Source organism: Tasmannia lanceolata, unplaced genomic scaffold (assembly GCF_043159265.1).
Source record: "Tasmannia lanceolata isolate RefF3 unplaced genomic scaffold, GAP_Taslan_0.1 ptg000020l, whole genome shotgun sequence".
NCBI lineage: Eukaryota > Viridiplantae > Streptophyta > Magnoliopsida > Canellales > Winteraceae > Tasmannia > Tasmannia lanceolata.
Window position 1 is genome coordinate 2,153,287 of NW_027518697.1, and position 21,141 is coordinate 2,174,427.

At 38.3% G+C, this 21,141-nt stretch overlaps 3 protein-coding genes across 3 annotated transcripts; 2 read left to right on the plus strand and 1 right to left on the minus strand.

Moving 5' to 3' along the window:
* Positions 1-204: 204 nt before the first annotated feature.
* Positions 205-3,496, minus strand: XTH8 (xyloglucan endotransglucosylase/hydrolase 8). Its single transcript, XM_077365134.1, has 4 exons — positions 3,243-3,496; positions 2,974-3,074; positions 2,431-2,627; positions 205-802 (listed from the first exon to the last, which is right to left on the minus strand). The coding sequence occupies exons 1-4, from the start codon at positions 3,427-3,429 to the stop codon at positions 400-402; spliced, it is 888 nt and encodes a 295-aa protein (XP_077221249.1). The 5' UTR covers positions 3,430-3,496; the 3' UTR covers positions 205-399.
* A 4,886-nt stretch (positions 3,497-8,382) lies between these two features.
* Positions 8,383-11,346, plus strand: LOC143854381 (thiamine thiazole synthase 1, chloroplastic-like). Its single transcript, XM_077364312.1, has 3 exons — positions 8,383-8,837; positions 9,593-10,078; positions 10,921-11,346. The coding sequence occupies exons 1-3, from the start codon at positions 8,436-8,438 to the stop codon at positions 11,083-11,085; spliced, it is 1,053 nt and encodes a 350-aa protein (XP_077220427.1). The 5' UTR covers positions 8,383-8,435; the 3' UTR covers positions 11,086-11,346.
* Positions 11,347-15,453: 4,107 nt separating this feature from the next.
* LOC143855066 (isocitrate lyase-like) lies at positions 15,454-20,890 on the plus strand. Its single transcript, XM_077365231.1, has 3 exons — positions 15,454-15,610; positions 18,655-20,257; positions 20,587-20,890. Exons 1-3 carry the CDS (start codon positions 15,581-15,583, stop codon positions 20,679-20,681), a joined length of 1,728 nt encoding a protein of 575 aa, XP_077221346.1. The 5' UTR covers positions 15,454-15,580; the 3' UTR covers positions 20,682-20,890.
* The last annotated feature ends 251 nt before the right edge of the window (positions 20,891-21,141 follow it).

Consider the following 21,141-nt stretch of genomic DNA (forward strand, 5'->3'; position numbering starts at 1 on the left):
TTACAAATTAACTAAGGACTATACATTTAGGTATTTGTTACTCGATGAAACATGCAACTGTGCGTATCTGTGTTGAATATTTTATAACCATCATCGATGATTATGTACTGTGTTACTGAAGCTTAGAACACAAACTGTGAAGAACAAAACATCTTTGAAACACATAAAATGAGTATATTCAAATCCAACATCACTACGCAGAACTTACCAAGAAAAATAGAAGTTCAAAAATTTTAAAGTACCAAGTGCCATTCTCATACAAATCACCTAGAGAAACCAATAAGGAATTAATAAATAAATACATCCATTTATTCAACCATACAAAAATATGACTACATATCTAGAAATCCCAAAATAAGGAACAAAAAAGAGAAAAACCTTGATCTTCTCGTCTCCTCATCAATCCCATGGAGATATAGAACACTCATCAGGTAACTTAGGATACCTTTCATTGTCCTTGCAGTAATCATAGATAACAAGATTCCTCTCAACCCAAGCAAAATCTTTCTTCTGATCATCAGAGAGGACCCACGCATCGTACTGGTCCCACCAGTTCTGAGTAGTGGTGGAGACACAGTCAGGGTAAGGATCTACCCATTGGCAACCGTCGGCATTGAAATCCTTGTAAGAAGAGACGAATGGGGCGTTCTTCCAATCCGTTTTCTCGAGGCCACCTCTAGTTGCCCAGTCATCAGCATTCCATATGCTCGAGAACATGTACATCGGCTTCTCGTTGGGGAAGAAATCATTGGGTTTGTCTGTGTTCTTGTAGACCCTGATGGGAACTCTGTCAACAAAGAACCTGCGGGAGAAATGTAAAAGATAGTAAAATAGTAGTGGTGTTTTAGCTAGAGGTTTGGATGTGTAGGCCCTTGTTAGAATATATCAGATCAGGTCTAAAAAGATGTAACAGTAGGATCATTAGGGGGGTAGATTAGGCAGCTTAGTGGTTATTTTATAGTTCTTTTTAGTTTATGTTTTGAATTTCAAATAGGCTACTGATGTTGGCACTACCCTGTTTTGATAATTGCACTAACTCTTGTCTTTTATTATTTAAACATTTGTCAAAGGCTATTACAGTTTCCAAAAAGCACTTACAAGTCGATTAAAAAAAGAAAGGACAAGCTGAGTTAGTGCAAATATTAAAATATGGCAGCTCCAATATCGGTAGCATTTCAAAGATGAGGAAGTCTAGCCTGAAGGGAACCCTTGCAAAAAGGAGATGAAAGGGATACCCCATTGGCTGCACATCAGCATCCTGGACGCCCTTTCACCTCCTTTTTGCAAGGGCACCCTTCAGTTTAAACTTGGTCGTCAAATATAGGTAGTTTTAGCAGTTTTATACATGGATTTTCATGTAAAAGCCTCTATAAATAGAATGCAGAAGCACTAGAGATATCTATGGGTCCTCTTCATATCATCTCAATTGTGGCTCCTATTTGATGAATGGTCCAGATCATCTAGATCCCAAATGTGTAGGCCATATGATATCAATTGTGTGGTTTATTTGATGAATGGTTCATATCATTCACATGTGTCAAATGTGCAGGCCCTACCATGATCTAAGATGTGTGGCATTTTCTAAAGAAGAAAAGAAAGGAAAGAGTTTTGCTCATGGATTTCATGTAAAAGCCTCTATAAATTGAAGGGAAAAATACACTTAGACCCCCTGTGGTTTCTGACACATTCAACTTAACCCCTAATGTTTAAAAAGTTACAAGTAGACCACTGTGGTTTCTATTTGTGTAAGGTAGACCCCGTCAGTTGACGGTTCGTCCACAGATTGAAGGGTTAGGATGATCCTATGGAGCTGTTTTCTGGGCAAATCCTGTCTATGTCAAGGCCCATCAAATGAACGCTTTGGATCATCCAAACAATGTGAGCCCACTGAGTTTTGGTAGTGGGCCCAAACTCCATACCCTAACCCAAACACTACCAAAAACACAGTGGGCCCACATTGTTTGGATAATCCAAAGCGTTCATTTGATGGGCCCTGACATAGATAGGGTGTGCCCAAAAAATCAGCTCCATAGGATCATCCTAACCCTTCAATCTGTGGACGAACCGTCAACTGAGGGAGTCTACCTTACACAAATTGAAACCCCAGGGGGGTCTACTTGTAACTTTTTAAACATTAGGGGTTAAGTTGAATGTGTCAGAAACCACGGTGGTCTAAGTGTATTTTTCCCTAAATTGAATGCAAAAGCACCCAAGATATTTAGGGTTTCTATTCATATCCTCTCAATTGTGGATCATATTTGATGAATGATCCAGATCATTCATATGTCAAATCTGTAAGCAATATCATCTCAATTGTGGGGGTTATTTGATGAATGGTTCATATCATTCAATGTCAAATGTGTAGGCCCTACAATGATCTACAATGAGTGGCATTTACTAGAGAAGAAACAAAAAGGAAGCTTCACTTACAGAATCTGGTGGTTGTTCCAAAGAATGGCGTAAGTGTGGAAGTCTTCAGTTGGATCAAACCATAGGATGTGTCTCATCTCCCTTCCTCCAACACCCTTCTTATAAACATTGGTTTGTATTGTATAGGGCTGCCCTGTTCTATTACCCAAGAACTCAAAATCAAGCTCATCTCTTTCTGGCCCTGTATCCGAGCACATCTACAATACAAAAACAAAGATATTCAACAAATTATTTCCTAATATACCAAAATACCCTTCTTCAAAGTGTTATTCTCCCCAATTGCAGCAACAAATTAAATAACCAAAGTACCAATCCTCTTTGTTTCTTTCAAAATTGCTTTGGGAAGCTAATTAGGATTAGAAGAAATCTAGACCCACAATCACAATATTAGAAAAAAGTAGAATATGGGTATTTCAGATTAAGAATTAAGATCTACAGATGGGGCACATTTTGTATTTTCATAGGGCATTTCTGTATTTTTTGGAAAAAAATTGTAAGGGTAGATCTATAGTTCTCTAAAACTTGTAACACAGAGATACTCACATAATAAGCTGTGACAACACCGGCAGAGTCTCCTCCTACTAATTTCAGTTTCATGCTAAACCACCCAAATCTGTATCTCTGCCTTGTTTGGAACCCACAACCTAGATAAATAAATAATTTAGGAAATTAATGAAATTGAAACACACAAAATTGTGGGTCATTTAGATCTGAATCCACAACCATCATGTTGGGTTCTTTTAGTTCTTCTGAGATCTTATTTCATACAAAGATTAGAAGTGAAATGAAGAGAAAAATGGATTCCTTTTTACCTGTTTCTTTGTCAAGGTCGAGGTACCAGACTTGCCCATCTGGAGATGTTTTGAAATGATCTTGTGCCCACATTATATCAAAGTTATCTTGAAAGGAGAAAGAGCCATTGGATTGTCCTGCATGGGAAGAAGCCATGAAACCTGCAACACTGAGACAGAGGACCAATGAAAAAGCCCACCTTTCCATTTTTGCCGCTGGCTTAGAGAAATGTGGTATTGGGATGGTGGTTTCAGCAGGAAGGAGGATGAGGACTTATAAAGAAAGAGAGCAATTTAAAGCTCTGGCACAAGGGCAAAATAGGAAAGATGAAATGGGATGTGAATGTTTTGTCATTTTCATGCAAAAGTACTGCAATTTACTCATGCTAGTAACTAAACATTTTGAAGATTCCCTACTCTGATGGAAAAATTAGTTTTAATGACTGATATCTAAATAACAAACACAAACTTATCTTGAAGGCCTGCCTCTGAATGAAAATTTGAAGGATTTTGGACATGGGTTTGGCTTACACTTTTGCTTGAAAGAGAGGGCATTTTCTTTCTACATATAGATCTATGGTAAAATTAGCTTTAATATTTGAAATGGAAATGAATAAAAAAAAAAGTATGATTAGTAAAGCCAGGCTGCCTTTGATTGGCATTAGGGAAGAAAGTGAAGGGAAGACAGAAATAATGCAAGTGGGGGGACATGTTGTGTGCAAAGGAGTGCATCACTGTCTCTAAAATAATACAAAGGCTTATTGGATTTGACAACTGGCTTCGGGTCTCGGGAATTAGTGACCGTGACTTTTTATACAATACTATACTGCTTTTACCTCCTTTTTTTTTTTTTTTTTTTAAGTTGAAGAGAGGCACGGTGATTTTTACTTGAATGGAAACGGTAGCTAGCACGTGAATATATATATATATATATATATATATATATATATATATATATATATATATATATATATATATATATATATATATATATATAGAGAGAGAGAGAGAGAGAGAGCATAAAAAATTGGGATATTAAGGCCATTTCTGGCCAATCATTATTTTTTTTTCATGATAAATTAGCTTCTGAAGTGGTGAGACCGGAGTTGGGCTGGTGGGAGAAGGGCAGACTTGAGAGGGGATGAGTGAGAGTGTGAGAAGTGGCTAAAAAACAAGGAAAAAATCAATCATACTTTTGGGTGGAGTTTTTTGTTCTATTGCTTTTCAGGCTTTTTTACCGACTCTTCATTCAGTCCCACCCTTCCATCCCATTCCTCATTAAGTCCCTCTATTGTCTAGCCATCTCCCATGCACCCACCCTGGCCATTGGGTAAGTTAATATTCCAAGCAAAAAATTTCATGGTAGCCAAACATACCCTAAGAGTTTTTTCAAAAGCTTAACAACTTATCAAGTTGTCAAGTAACTTTGACAAAATTGATAAGTTGTCAAGTAACTTTTTAAAAACTCCTAATATCCTAATTTTTATGATAAAAACTTTAAATTATTCTTTTTCCTAACTCCTCTCTCTCTCTCTCTCTCTCTCTCTTCTTTAACGTGTCTATAGCATGTTCTGGCTACATAATCACCATTCGTGGTCACAAGAAACTGGCAATCGCTTTTATTCTCTTTCTATAATTTTATGGTCATTTTTTTATTGTCGTAAAGATGTATATTTTTCAGCATCAGAAATTAATCAAACACTTGTTTCAATTTTTAGTTTCTTTGTTTAAACATTATATTTGATTTTTCCTTTATCTTTTTACGATCTTAACGTCACATGCCACAAGAGATGGACAAAGAGAGGTTTATGTGTGTGGTTTATCCTTGCTTTAATGAATATAATAAAGAAAATTATTCAAATGAAATATATCTAGGATAAAAATGTTAATTATTGTCGGCTGCACATTTAAATTTTTTGATCTATTATAGGTTATCTATAGAAGGATCAAAATTAGTCTTCATAGATAAGTTCATCGGGCAGTGATAAATCGACTCCCAAATATCTTAAATCGACTCCCTATGTGTCTTTCTCTCTCCTCTGAGTTAGAGAGAGAAAGAAGAGAGAGATAGACACATCGGGGGGTCGATTTAAGATATATGGGAGTCGATTTATCACTCCCCAAAATATCGTTAGCTAGTGGAGCTATCACATATGATGGTGTTGGATGTAAATGGCAGTGACCTATCAGCGATTAAAAAATTTTCAATAATGTAAGTGTGAATTCCATAAAACTATTTATATCAAAACTGTAAAGTGATGAATGTGTGTCATTTGCTCCTAATTTACCACCATTAAGGATTCCAACTGTTTGTTGTCGCTATTATAAACATATACAACCATACAAGATCAATGTGTACCATCTTGGTAAGCATACTTCAAGACCATTGAGGAGGACAACTATTGGTTGTCACCATTGTCAACATGTCTAGGCTCAATGCATGCCATCTGGTTACTGCAATGACAATTTGTAGTTGTGGAAAGAATTTACGCACAATAATTAACACAGTATAGCTAGAGATTATATACTCAGAAGTTATAAAAGAGATTTATACGTGGAGACTCGGGTAGAATTCATTGTAAAACTAAAATTGCGTGATCAAAACCATAAGCATATGATTCAAGAAATTACACACAATAAGAGATTGTGCATAAATATCTTTGTACACTTCTGACTCTATGGCAAATATGATACGATCTCTCGATCCTAGGATGACTCTAATACTCTACAAAATGAAGAGCGATTTCAGACAGTCTCCTACTCTCTCCACTTCCTTATGTGTATTCCAATGTGAAGAAACAACAAGCTCATGTGAGAGGGTAAGGACCAATATTGTATTTATAATAACTTAAAGGAAACCGTAGAGTCCACCCAAAATGAACTCTTGTTCCCCAAATAAGCCCCACTTATCTTATTAGGCTTACATCAGGTCCACTATAAACCATTATTGCATTATTTCGGCTTCTCGTTTCTTCATTTCATTATTTTAGCCATTTCTTCGTCGGTTTATAATTTCTGCCTGGATCTTTGTCATTTTTTCCTTTTCTTGTTAGTGCTAAAAGATGTATGCTTTGCTGCATTAGGCATTTTATTCCTATTAATCTACATTCCCTTCATTGGAATTAAGTTGAGGAACTTCTTTTTTTAGAAGATAAGCTGGAATTGAACCTAAGGTTTAGATACAAAGACTCAGCCACTTGGGCTAAGAGCTTAATCACAAGTTGAGAACCTTCACAGACATTGTCACCCGCAAATATTATTACATCACCAACATGTGACAAGAAGTCAAGTTCATCTGTCTTTATCTTCTTTATAGTTGAACGTTGTAGCTTCTCTTTGAACTTTAAGACTGCCACTTCATTCTCCAACTTTTTCTTTTTTTAACCCTTCTTTTGAACGATAGCCACATCTTTTCTAGCTGTCTCAAAATCTTTTCTAAAAAGCTCCCTTCTTTAGTAGCCAATTGTCATTTCATCCTTTCAAATTTTAATTGGTTTTTAAGTTGCATGATATATGCTCATTACAAATGGAGACAAAAAAAAGCTCTTAACTTGTTCATTAATAAATAAACATATATGGATGTAACACACACCGCCCCCCCCCCCCCCCAAAAAAAAAAAACCCGACTACTTATCAATTGCGCTATCAAACTCATGTGCACAATAATCATTCCATAAAAAGAGGGAATTGCTAGCGTCCATCGCAAAAGGCATTTTGAGGCTGGTCGGTCGTAGTATGTCAGACGACCATCTCATGAATGGAGACAAAAGCTGTTGTCTTCTTTCATGAGGTAGCTGGTCTGACAATCTGCCAAATGCCTTTCGAAATGGACCCTAGCAAATCCCATAAAAAGATTTAAATTACCAACAAATAACATAACAAAACAAAGGGATTTGCTAGGGACTCTCGCAGAAAGGCATTTTGTGGTTGGCTGTTGCACGTCAGAACAGCCACCTCAAATGAATTAAATGAATGAAGATAAAATCTGCTGAAAAGTAAGCCTGTGTGGCTGCTCTCTCATGCGACCCAGTCCGAAATGCCTTTATGCAAACGTCCCTAGCAAATCCCAAACAAAATATGCTTATATGGGAAAACACTTTTAAAACAGGATTCCATTTAGAAAATAAAGACGATAGTGAAATTGAGTGATGATTTGGTGAATTTGAAATTGATTTTTGGCTTTTGTAGGGATTGGTGCCCCTTTTTTTGTCTTCTTGCGCACATGTCTCAAGAGAGGCTCTCGTCTTATTTTCAAGACGGGATTTCCATTTTGCAAGCAACCCTCTACTTATATTTACCTCAGATGGATTAAGTAAGTCAAGAGCTTCCTAAAGATTTCCAGCTGCATGTACTCGGTACCTCCTCACTTGGTATACCGTGCCATCTATTTTAAACCTCCTTAGATCAGAATGTTAGGATCATTCTATAGAGAAAATTTATGAGGAAAGATCACCCAAACTTTTGAATGGTTCAGATCACCCAATAATATGGACCCCAGTAATTTTCTTTTTCTACACTAAACTATGTTGTTACATACTAATATTTTTACCCTCATAATTAAGGGACAAAATGAGATCCTTTCAAACTATGTTTCATTAGATTAATTTCTTAGACTCAATTCTAACATCAGAAGATCAAACAACACACAACAAAAGCAGGGCTCCAAATCAGCTTTACCCCACACTTTTGTTTACATATGTAAAAGAGAAACTTAGTCGTTGCCAATCGAGAAGAAGCCTCCAAATCTAAAAAGAAAATGTTGCCCCACATCTGAGTACCGTACCTTTCTTTCGTTTTCACTTCCTTACATATAAGACCCACCCTACTATTAATATCTCTGCAATCTTACACTCAGATTTTTTTGGCTTCAGATAAATGTTACACCATATCTATCTAATCTTATTCACCCACGATTCGGTGTATATCATTCCCCCCCCACCGATACAGAGTTACTGCACGGGTCCCAGTACCTTTATAGTGCAACTTAATGGGCCTTACTACCTTTTACAAGTATATACAGTGAGTACTCAGTATATGCATTCAAAAGTTATTGAACACCATGCATGCATTTAGAACTCCATCCTAGACCGTTCAAATACTATCCTCCATATCCAAAGTACAGATATTTTCATTTCCTCACGGCTCTCTCCTACTTAAACGCATTTCCTCCATCTCTAACCCCAAACATCTCATCTGAAAAACCCTAGATTCCACATGGCTACCATGACCAGCACCCTCACTTCAAAACCCAAAATCTCATTCCTAGAACAGTCATCATTCCATGGCCTTCCCATTCCTTCTCGAACCCAACAACCTATTCGCTCTTCCAATTTCTCCATCTCCATGTCTGCAAACTCTCTCAAATATGACCTCCAATCCTTCAAATTTGAACCCATCAAGGAATCGATCGTCTCTCGAGAAATGACCCGCCGATACATGACCGACATGATCACCTACGCCGAAACCGATGTTGTGGTCGTTGGAGCCGGGTCTGCTGGTCTATCCTGCGCCTACGAGCTCAGCAAAAACCCTAATATTCAGATCGCGATCATCGAACAATCCGTCAGCCCCGGCGGTGGAGCCTGGCTCGGCGGTCAGCTCTTCTCGGCAATGGTGGTAATGTCAACTGACCAATTACCCCAAAAGCTTAACGTATTTTGGAGTTGTGTTATGTAATCATCTATGCTTATAACTAGGGTTGCAACTCGGGTTGGATGGGTTGAGTTTTCCATAACCCTACTCTACCCGAGATATTATCTCGGGTCAGACTTAATGGGAAAACCCGATATTCATAAACTCGACGCTATCCAATATAGTTTCTCAGGTCTGGTCAGGTCGGGTTTTTAATGTTTAGCATACTACAGTGACTCTAAATTTTAAGTTATCAAGTGCATAAATTTAAGAAGGAAACATATACTTGATAATCATCCTGTATGTTATTTAAGAAAACCATAGCACAACTCTAAATGTCAGGTAGGGTTCTGGGTTTTTTTGGTCTTTAAAACCAACCCCTGGTCAGATTTTTCAACTTGAAACCCGACCCCACCCAAGATCCATGATTTGTAAACCCGGTCCATGTTATTTTTTCACTTCCTCTTTGTTCTTGGGGGGTGTTTTGAACTCGGGACCTGTTATGTGCCTAATTTCTCAAAGACCAAATATGTGATAAAATTGGCTAAAACGGAGGATACCCTTGCCTCCTTAAACTCAAAGACCAAACATATCTTTTGGGATTAAACTTATTGCAGAAATTAGGCAAGTAACCGGGCCTGCCAAGGCTTTAGCTCTATACCATGTGAAACAACCAATTACTCCATAAGCTTAAGCTATTATAGTTGGTGTTATTTAATCAGTTACATACACATTAACAGGTACGCAAGCCGGCTCACCTCTTCCTCGACGAGATTGGTGTAGAGTACGACGAGCAAGATGACTACGTTGTCATAAAGCACGCCGCTCTCTTCACATCAACTATCATGAGCAAGTTGCTCGCTAGGCCAAACGTGAAGCTGTTCAACGCCGTGGCCGCTGAGGATTTGATCGTGAAGGGCGGGAGGGTTTCCGGTGTGGTGACGAATTGGGCATTGGTTTCGATGAACCATGACACACAATCGTGCATGGATCCGAATGTGATGGAGGCAAAAGTGGTAGTTAGCTCGTGTGGGCATGACGGGCCGTTCGGAGCCACCGGAGTTAAGAGGCTGAAGAGCATTGGAATGATCGATTGCGTTCCGGGGATGAAGGCTCTCGACATGAACACAGCCGAGGATGCGATTGTCCGTCTGACCAGGGAGATCGTCCCCGGTATGATCGTCACTGGAATGGAAGTTGCAGAGATCGACGGAGCGCCGAGAATGGTAATTTTGTTTATTTTAATCCTTAAGCCCTGTTTGGATCTTGGGAAATTTTTTTCTATCCATGATTTAGAAGAAACTGATACAATTAGGGTTAATTTAGAGACATACAACTCAACTCAACTAAGCCTTTGTAACAAACTAGTTGGGGTCGGCTGTTAATTTAGAGACATATTATCATAAATTGAAGGTCCCTTAAAAATTGAATAGGGTTAATTGAAGTTATCTTTTTTTGTGAGTAAAAGAAGCTGGAAATTTTAGAAATTTTTTTCCTTTCCAGACTTTTCCAGATCAATCCAGACATTGTCCTAGGGAAATGATATTCCCTCCCCATTTTGCTTGTCTTTTTATTAAAATGGCTTTATATTCGAGAAATTAAGGACTACAACAAGGAGGCGAAAGTGCGGTTACTTTTCAGGACAAGATTTCAAATTCCATGCCTTCTAGTGGAAATTTTGTGTGTTTGCTTTACCTGATTGTTTCATGACCGGGACCAACCGGCCTGTTTGACCTTCCTACTTCTAGTAAATATAAAAACCGGCCGGTTTGCCCTGATCGGAAACGGAACTTAGCTAGAATATCAGAATGTTGGTAAAAGAAATAAAACCGGCTGTTTTCAACTAATCTGAATTAGCTAGAAAGAGAGGAGAGGATGTTGGTAAAAGAATGAAAACCGGCCGGTTCATCATAATTTGGACCGGTCCTTAAGCAGATTCAATTTTTATCATTGGAAAATAGTCGAAAATCATTTTTTTATGTTACCATTGCTAGGTTGTATTTTTTTTTTTAATTTTGTTTAATGAAATTTATTAGTGGGTCCCTTTTCTTCTTTGTTGTTTGAACAGGGACCTACCTTTGGGGCTATGATGATATCTGGACAAAAAGCAGCTCATGTGGCATTGAAGGCATTGGGTTTACCAAACGCTTTGGACGGGACTTACACCCTCGGAAACGTTCACCCTGAGCTTGTCCTTGCCAATGCTGATTCCGGTGACATTGCCCAGGCTTAGAGAGAGAGAGAGAGAGACAGAGATAATGAGAGTGAAGAAGAAGAAAAAGAATGATTCAGTTCATGAATGTGAGATGGATGCTTGAATGTAATTTTGAAGATCTAGTTGGTTTTCCTTTTCTGGGTTTTCTTTAGAGGAATCCTTAGGATCTTTCATTTACTTCTCTCTCCTAATTTTCTTCTCTCTTTCTCTCTCCACTATAAAAATATAAAAATAAAATTGTAGTGATATTGCATTGAAAGGGATTTTTTTGGTATGATCCATGCAGATTTTTGCGATTTCGAAGAATTAATATCTCTCTATTTGGGGGGTTAATTAATGGTAATTGTGGTGTAATCCCTTTGATTAGAGACATTGGAATCAGATGCCATTTTCTGGTCCTAGTTTCTGGTTTAAAAAGCTGTAAATGCAAATGGCCAAAGGCCAAAAACATTTTAGTGAAAAGAGATTCAAAGCTCACTAGGAACCTTTCTTCCTCTATGTTTCTCCTAACTTCACGAAGTTTGGTGATGGTGATGGAAACTGGCTTATAGCTCTCCTTTGACGTGGATTACAAAAGAGATTCAAAGCAGATTTATGTGTGCGAGCAGGGGACCCAAGGAAGCCTACTTATAGAGGATTGGGACAATGGGAGAAGAGGGCCTCATCACACAACACGATTTTCCCTACTGATATAGTTCACAACCTTCACGTAAATTGTTTTTTATCATATAGTTAGAATTTTGGTTTATCGCAAACTAAGGATCCTAGGCATTGATTATTGTAAAGGCCATCTAAGGCTAAGATTAATCCCAACATTCTCCCACTTGGCATACAAAAATCTTTTTGCCTACCTTTGGGTCAAAACCTTAGGTGAAACTTTAAAACCTCCATTAACTATTCCATTGAGTAAAGCAATGTAAAATAAGGTGAGTTAGTCCATCTCAGAAACATGGTCGTGCAGATATCAGTAATGTCATTTCCCCTTTTTAGGACGTTTGGTAAAATACTTGAGGAACCAATAATTTGTCAGTTACAGATAGGGTCGTTTTCCTTCCACTTCTACTTAATGCGCTTCCAAAAGAATTTGGAATGTGGAACTAGTAATTTGTTGGTTACAAATAGAGTTCTTGTTGTAGTTATGACTCGAATTTTATCTCATGCATACTTCTATGACTCCCTAGTCCCTACCATTGCAACATGGGTCCCTAGGGCCACATGCACATGTTGCTGGGGGGGGGGGGGGGGGGGGGGGGGGGGGGGTTGAAGTAATGTGAAAATTACGTAGTATTTATGTTTCGTTGAAAATTTTATGCAACGATATGGGTTGGAGTATTATTTTATAAGGTCTTTGTTGTAGACCTTTAGGCCACGTTTGGATACCAACAAAATTTAGATTTGGATTTAGTTGATAATTTGAACTAGATCAGATCCTTAGATTTCCAAATCAGCTACAACTGTGCAAAAATTCCGATCTTCAAATCTGTTTTGTGAGACATTATTTGGAAATTAATATTTGTGGCAACTTCCTTCACCATCGCTGCTCCTCGACGTTGCTCGTGCAGCAGCGGACAGCGCTCTCTCTCTCTCTCTCTCTCTCTCTCTCTCTCTCTCTCTCTCAACATGATAATGAAGATGATTGATGTGTTTTGTATCCAAAACTCAAATCCAATTCAAAATACAAATGCATGAGGTATCCAAACGGGCCCTTAATGTAATTTTGTAATTTTTGGATAGTAGAAGCTCTTTGCGCTGGAATTTTAATCATACTTTCGGTGGAAATTGAATCGTTACTTCCGGGTATGATTATCAGATGGAAACCATAGACAATGCATGTGATTCGACCGCTGAAGACTCACAACGAACAAGGTTTATCGAACATCTAAGAGGTCTTCTTATGTAAGAAAGTCCTTATACTTAGATCAATAGAATCACCTGCCTTTCCTTGGAAGATTAGGGACCTCCTAAAGAACCCTAAGTAGATCTTGTTTTTTCCATGCATGCGATTCGAGTGTTGAAGATAATCACAACAAATATGGTGTAGCGAACATTAAAGAGGCCCCTCTAATCTAATCAAGTCCCTATACTTAGATCAATAGAATCAGTGGCCTTTCCTTGGTAGATCAGGGACCTCGAAGAAGAAGAAGAACCCAAACAGATCTTGTTTTTCCTTAATGTGTATTGCTCTCATTAAACAACCAACCATAAACTTTAGGGATTAGGATTAGTTTTCCCATTGCACTAAGACTTGCTAATATAGGACCTAATTTGATGAGAATTATCATTAGTTAACTTAAACTCATATTGGAAAACGCCTGAGACTCCCTAATCAACTAGGTTTTTTCAATGTGGGCCACCCAGGAATGAAAACACATTTCAAATACTTTGATTATTGAAATCATCTATACATTGCTGCACATATGGAGTCCATTTCCAAATAAACCCTAGCCTGATTGGTTTGCATGAACAATCGATAGATCAACGATTTAATATCATCGTATCATCAAGGGACCAAGCCTGATTGCTGCCACGTGTACAGGCTCCCCGAGCATGACTCAATGAAAAGAAGGGAAATGACATTCCCACTCATTTTCTCAATAGTAACATCCTTTTATTCATGCTTTCAACTTGGCTCATCCTACAAAACTTTTACAATTCCCGAAGAAATATGAAGAGCCAATCCCAAAACAGTCTAATAAAGTCAGGAGTCCCAGTATCAAAACGAAGACGAATCTGAATATGTGACTTCATCAATGAAGGGACTGGAAGCTTCTCTCGAACTGCTCAATGGCCATTAATCAGTCCCCTCTCAATCCACGAGCCCTTTGAAAATCCCAAGGCCTATCACATAAATTTGCATGAAAAATAGATGCCGAGAAGATTTGATTTGGATTTCTCTCATTTGCAGCCTTTTTGAGTTGTGATTTGGACCCGGATCAAATCCATGGATTTCAGCGACCACACTGGAAAAAAAAAAACAGATTTTCAAATATGCTGTGGAAATAAGTAATTAGAAATCCAGAGATCTGCAGTTTTCTTCACCCTCTCTGCCCTTTACCTCTCTCCTCCGTTCCGAAGTTCCCCCAGCCCGAAGTTTCCCGGCCCTTCCCTCTCAGTATCCCTCAACATGAGCTGGCGGATCTACTTATTTTGTATTAAAAACTTAATTCCATATCCAAATACAAAATATAAGGTATCCAAACGGCCCTTATCTTATTATTATTAAAGATTTTTTTTTCTAGACAATCCCTATTTGCCCTGTAGGGAATGGGCCCACCAGTACAAGTGGGAGTGAGTCCATAGATCTCAAACATCCATCATTGAATCCTAGCACATCCAGTGGGGCCCTCCTTGTGTGAAGATCTAAACCATTCATTTGTTGGGCCTTCATGTAAATAGGTAATGCACCAACAATAATCTTCATAGGATGATCCTAACCATCCGATCTGTAGTCAGATGACATCATATGGAAACCACAACAGATCCGAGGGTTAGAGTCATCCTATGTAGATGAATTTTGGGGTGCCGAGGGGACCCAATAAACGAATGGTATAGATCATAGAACAAAGTGGGCCCTAGCATTTTTTTTCTTTTTCAAAATCAGCACAATTAAGATACTATCACCATATAAAAAGTCCTTTTTAGATACCTTCATGTCATTCATTGGTCGCATGTACGCCATGACCTTGTTGATTAGATCACTGTTTGACATGGGACCCATGTTCCTTATGATGTAACTCATCCGATCAACGGTCATGATTATCAAATGACCTCATTTACCATTAACCCTTGCTTGGAATTCAAAATAACGAACTTCGGATTCGTATGTGTTGTTTTGTGAAAAGAAGAAGGCGAGATTAGAATCTGCAAAAGTGTGAACTGTAAAAGGAAAGGAGGGAAGACAGAGGCTTATCTTCTCCTCGGGACTCCAAACTCAAGTAACCGTTCCTACCTCACTGTAACAACCACACCATACTAAAATATAAAAAAAATTGGGATTTGCTAGGGACAATCGTATAAGGCTTTTTGCGGTTGGACTGTTGCATGTAGTTTTATGGAAGAAATGAGGATAAATCCGTCAATAAATAAATGCATGGAAGGAAATACGTTCAAAGTGTTCACTTGCATGGAAGTGCCAACTGAGGCAGTTTCCAACCTAACGTTAAAAGACCCTCAAAATTGAAATAAATGACCGCATGTAAAAATGGAAGAGGACAAATCTTGTTGATAATCCCATCGACACGCTTGTTACTCGTGAGTCACCATCAGCAACGTGCCTGCAAGAGCAGATCAAAGTGGACCCACTTTCATTATCTTGAGAAAAAAATGAAGAAAAATTATCTTGTTTTGTTTTTTTATGGAAGAAATAGACTTTAATTTATTAGGCCAACTTCATCCAAATCCTCAAGAACTGCACTCTCTTTCTGCTATAAATAGTAGAAAGTTTTGGAGTAACCCATCCAAGAACATCTTGTAGTTTCCATATAGTTTTTTCCCTCTCTCTCAAGGTTCTTCCATGGCTGCATCATTCTCAGTCCCTTCAATGGTTAGTAGAGTTGGATTTTTGTATATATAGTAATTTCTTTATTGGTTCCTTTGGCATGTTTTGTTTCATAGTATGTAGTGGATTGAATAATTTTAGGAACTACGCATTTTAGAACTAATGATGTGTTTCATGAAATGGGTTTTTATCATTTGTATTTGTATTTAATTGATTTTGGTGTGTTATTCAGGAACAATGGATTTGAGCATTTCTGTTATGTTTATGAAATGGGTTTCTCATCTTTTGAGTATTTATCGCTTCTGATGTGTTTCGTGAAATAAGTTTATATCTCTTGTATTTGGTTTTTGTGACGGTCCTGCGTGGTGCCGAATGGGACTAGGTGGGATCCAGCTTGGTATGGGACAGGTTTAAAAGGCCTTGCCTAACATGTTTCATTAGTTCTGGATGTTTGGGTGTATTGGTTAACAGGTTAAGTACCTAACATTTGGTATTATAGCAGCCACCGCGTTCTGTGATCAAGTCAGGGAGGGGGTGACATGTGAAAAGGGCTACTTGGAAAAAGGCTAGAGTGAAAGCCGTCACAGATGGGCCGTCGAGGATGGCTGATGCAGAAGCGTGGTGTAATGTTACGATCCTGGGTTGGGTCCTGCCTAGGTATGTGACTAGGTGGGACCTAGCCGGTATGGGACATGTTTAAAGGGCCTAGCCTAACACGTTCCATCAGCTCTCTGGAGCTTTTGGTGTAATCGTTAGCTAACTAACAGTTTTTGGTGTGTTATTTAGGACCTATGGATTTAAGCATTTCTGCTTGTTTTTTTAAATGGGTTTTGCATCGATTGTTTTTTAGTACGTAAATGGACTGCAAAAACAAATCATTTTCGTTAGGTTCTAAGTCAAATGATTTTTTGCAATTTGTATTTGGTGCATCATGGAATTTTGAAGAACTAGAATATGGATTTCGATCTTTTTCCGTTGTGTGTGGGTTTGCATTGAGTTCTACCAGCACGTTCATGTTCTTTTGTTCTGTGGCTATGTCTTGGTCTGTTAAGTACTAAATTGTTAAGATTTTCTTCCTTTGATCTTCTGTCAAGTGATATGTTTTCTTACAATTCCTTAACAAATTAACAGGGATTTAGCTATTCGGCTTGCTTTGTTTTTAATCATTTGGCTTCTTCCATCTGTTTCAAAACAAATTCAGTAACTTTTGGGTGTTAAGAAATTATTATTTATTGGTTTTGTTTTATTTCTATTTTAGTCACTGCCATGTTCTCTATGGGAAAAAAGGATTCAGCTACAGGAAAAATATCAAAATAAGTTTTTAATAAGTTCTAGATTAAACCATGCATTCAAAGACCTTAGTTTCAGCTAATTTGGCAGGTTTATAAATAAATTTGTTTATTCTGCAAGTGTCCTCTCTAGAGACTGAAATCATAACACTCTGCTTTTAAACATGTCTTACAAGGAAAAATAAATAAAAGGTCTTCTACACTGTATTATGTAGTAAAGCTAGACCGTTAATTGATTTTTGTGTGTGGATAGGATGTCTATTTGGCATGAGACCAAGACCACTTGAGTCGCCTCATGGTCTTCAAGATCAACGGTCATGATTAAACATACATTTCTTATGCTGGACTTTGGATTGATCTTGATTGTGACCATCTGCCTAGTCAGACTAAAGTTTAGAACATTGGTTTGTTTGTAGAAAAACAATTCATTAGAGAAAGGCTCGGTGGGTCCACCACACCCTAAAGCAAATTTTGTTCGTTGATTGTGATTGGATGGTTAAGATTGTTGTGATTTTGGAGTATATATGACCCCATCCGAATGGGTTGTTCCCTATATCAATGGTCGCGATCACCCATGACATTTGCCGTGTGTGTGTGTGTGTGGGAGATCAGAAAAAAGTTATGCTAGAAGTATGTCTATTTTCGATGTGCGAAAATTGCACCGATTAGGTGTGGCTAAAGGACCATCCATGCTGTTGTACGTCCACCAGAGCAACGGTCTTGATCATCATACACATGTGGCGTGTATGATGGAGATGGTGATCCACGGTTTAGATGGCTCAAGAGAACCATGATAGCATTTTTTGTTACAATTTCGTAATTTGCCACAGAAGTCATTAATCCAGGTAACCCCACATCATAGAAAATGTCCAAGTAACCCGATATCATAGAAAATGACCAAAATACCCCCTGCATCGTGAAAATGACCAAAATACCCTTATCTCATATAAAAATTTTAAACTACCCATTTCCAATGGAAAGTGATTAAAGTAACCATATCTCAAAAAATATTACCACTACCTCTATCTCATGAAAAATCATTTCGGGGTACTATGATAATTTTCCATGAGATTGAGTATTTTTGTTATTTTTTATACGATACGGTATTTTGGTTATTTTCTATGAGATATGGGTATTTTGGTTTTCAACAGTGAAGTCGCGGGAGAGGGGCACCACTCGACCATTTAAAAAAAATACAATCCCCGCCAACCAAAGAAGTTTGTTGAAAACCGGGCAGGCATCCATCCGATCCGATTTTCCTCTCCATGATGCGAATCTGGGTCACTCTTGTTTGATAAGGGGATTTTTCTCACTCACCCTATAGAATGAATGGTTGAAGGGTATGAGATAGGTGTATTTTTATTATTTACTATCATACTTGTGTATTTTGTTCAATTTATATGTGAGAAGGGTACTTAAGTTAATGTGCATGAGGTGGTGATATTTTATCATTCTTTCATGAGTTATGGGTTTCTTTGGTTAATGTTCCTTGGAGCTCAGGAAAGGGTAAATATAGTAAAATAGGCTAACTAGTACAACTACCAAGGGTAAATGAATGTTTTTCTTCCTAATTACTCCAAAATGTTTTACCCTGTCTAACGGACTACATTTTAGTTTTCTTGGAAATTTCATTAGTTGGGGTGTTAATATTGCTACTAAATTAATGACGAACCGAAGAATATAGCTTATTCTGAAGTGTTTTGTGATTTGGATATTGGCTTTCAGTTTGGGAATTAGACTGGAATTTCATGAGTAAAGAAAATATGCTATTCTAATAAGTTGCAAAAACTGGGCTTGCAGATAATGGAGGAAGAAGGGAGGTTTGAAGCAGAAGTTGCAGAGGTGCAAGCATGGTGGAATTCTGAGAGGTTCAAACTAACTCATCGGCCATACACAGCTAGAGATGTTGTTTCTCTAAGAGGAAGCCTCGGACAAAGTTATGCCTCAAATGAACTAGCTAAAAAGCTATGGAGGACTCTAAGAACCCACCAAGCAAATGGCACGGCTTCAAGAACATTCGGTGCTCTCGACCCAGTTCAAGTCACCATGATGGCTAAGTACTTAGACACAATCTATGTCTCTGGTTGGCAATGCTCTTCTACTCATACTTCCACCAATGAACCCGGCCCTGATCTTGCCGATTATCCCTATGACACTGTGCCTAACAAAGTGGAACATCTCTTCTTTGCTCAACAGTACCATGATAGAAAACAAAGAGAGGCTAGGATGAGTATGACCAGAGAAGAGAGAGCAAGAACACCTTATGTGGATTACTTAAAACCGATAATTGCGGATGGCGATACAGGTTTTGGCGGTGCCACTGCTACTGTTAAGCTCTGTAAACTTTTCGTGGAGCGCGGCGCGGCTGGAGTTCATATTGAGGATCAGTCATCTGTGACAAAAAAATGTGGACACATGGCTGGTAAGGTTCTGGTTTCAGTGAGTGAACACATAAATAGGCTTGTGGCCGCAAGATTACAGTTCGATATCATGGGTGTTGAAACTGTTTTGGTTGCTAGAACTGATGCGGTAGCAGCAAATTTAATTCAATCCAATGTGGACTTTAGAGACCATCAATTTATATTGGGTGTAACGAATCCAAAACTGAAGGGAAAGAGCTTGGCTACTATTTTAGCAGAGGCAATGGCTGCTGGAAAATCAGGAGCAGAGCTTCAAGCAATTGAGGATAATTGGTTAGCCATGGCCCAGTTGAAATCTTTCTCTGATTGCGTTAAGGACGTGATTAATAGTATGAATATTGGGGAGGAAGATAAAAGGAGGAGATTGAATGAATGGATAGGTCTTTCAGGTTACGATAAATGTCTTTCTAATGAGCAAGGTCGAGAAATCGCAGAGAGATTGGGGGTTAAGAATTTGTTCTGGGACTGGGATTTGCCGCGAACTAGAGAAGGGTTCTATAGATTTCAAGGTTCTGTCACGGCTGCGGTTGTGAGAGGTTGGGCTTTTGCTTCACACGCCGATGTGATATGGATGGAAACTGCAAGCCCCGATTTAGTCGAGTGCACTACATTCGCAGACGGGGTGAAGTCAATGAAGCCTGAGATTATGTTGGCTTACAATCTTTCACCATCTTTCAATTGGGATGCATCAGGGATGAGTGATGAACAGATGAAGGATTTCATACCTCGGATTGCGAGATTGGGCTTTGTTTGGCAGTTCATAACACTGGCTGGATTCCATGCTGATGCACTGGTGGTTGACACTTTTGCTAAGGATTTCGCTCGGCGTGGAATGTTGGCTTATGTGGAGAAGATCCAGCGGGAGGAGAGGAGCAATGGAGTTGACACTTTGGCTCACCAAAAATGGTCTGGAGCAAATTATTATGACAGGGTGCTCAAGACTGTCCAGGGTGGTATGTCCTCTACTGCTGCCATGGGTAAAGGTAAATATCCAATCCCTTCTGTACTTTCATTTCATTGTTTCATATAAATAAATTCTCAAGTTTATAGATAACATTCATGCACACTTGCATTTATGCATTCTATAATTTATACTTGGGGAACTTTACAGTTATAGAGCATGAATTTCCAGGTAATTTTCTGTATTAATACCCTGCTTTTTCTGTCGATTCTTCATTTTCTTGATTTTATAATTTATGGGTTAAAACAAGCTTCGCTGAAATTTGATTATTTTGCCTAGGAATCTACAATTCAATAATTCTTCTTGCTTTTATTTAAAGTTGAGAAATTAATCTTGTTGTAATGTTTGTAGGAGTGACTGAGGATCAGTTCAAGGAAACATGGAGTGCACCTGGTACCATGGGTATGAATGAAGGTACAGTTGTGGTTGCCAAGTCAAGAATGTAGAAGTGCAACTGTCAATGGGTAGTTTGGAACCTTGGTTTAATGAGGAGTTCTCTCCTTGGGCTAAGTGGGTTCTATTAGTTTTTATCAGTGCACATCTGCGTAATAATGGTGTAATAATTCCATGGAGTTTGGGGCTTATCATTTTTGGCATTGAGCCACATATTGTTGTTCACTACCTATTTAAACTCTCAAAAACTTTGTTACAAGTACCTTGAACTGTGCTTAGTTATGTCTGTTTTAATTTTAAGAAATTGTCTTAGTATATATATAACCTGCCAAAAAAGGGAAAAAAGACAGAAAAAATGTCTTAGCATATGTAAAACCAAAGCTATATCAGATTGTTGTGTGGTTGAGCTTGGCCCCCACTTTGTCTTAGCATCAAACCCAATTCTCTGCATACCAGCTTCAGATGAATATTGGGAGTATGGATTTACATTTGTGCTTGGGCAATATTAACAAG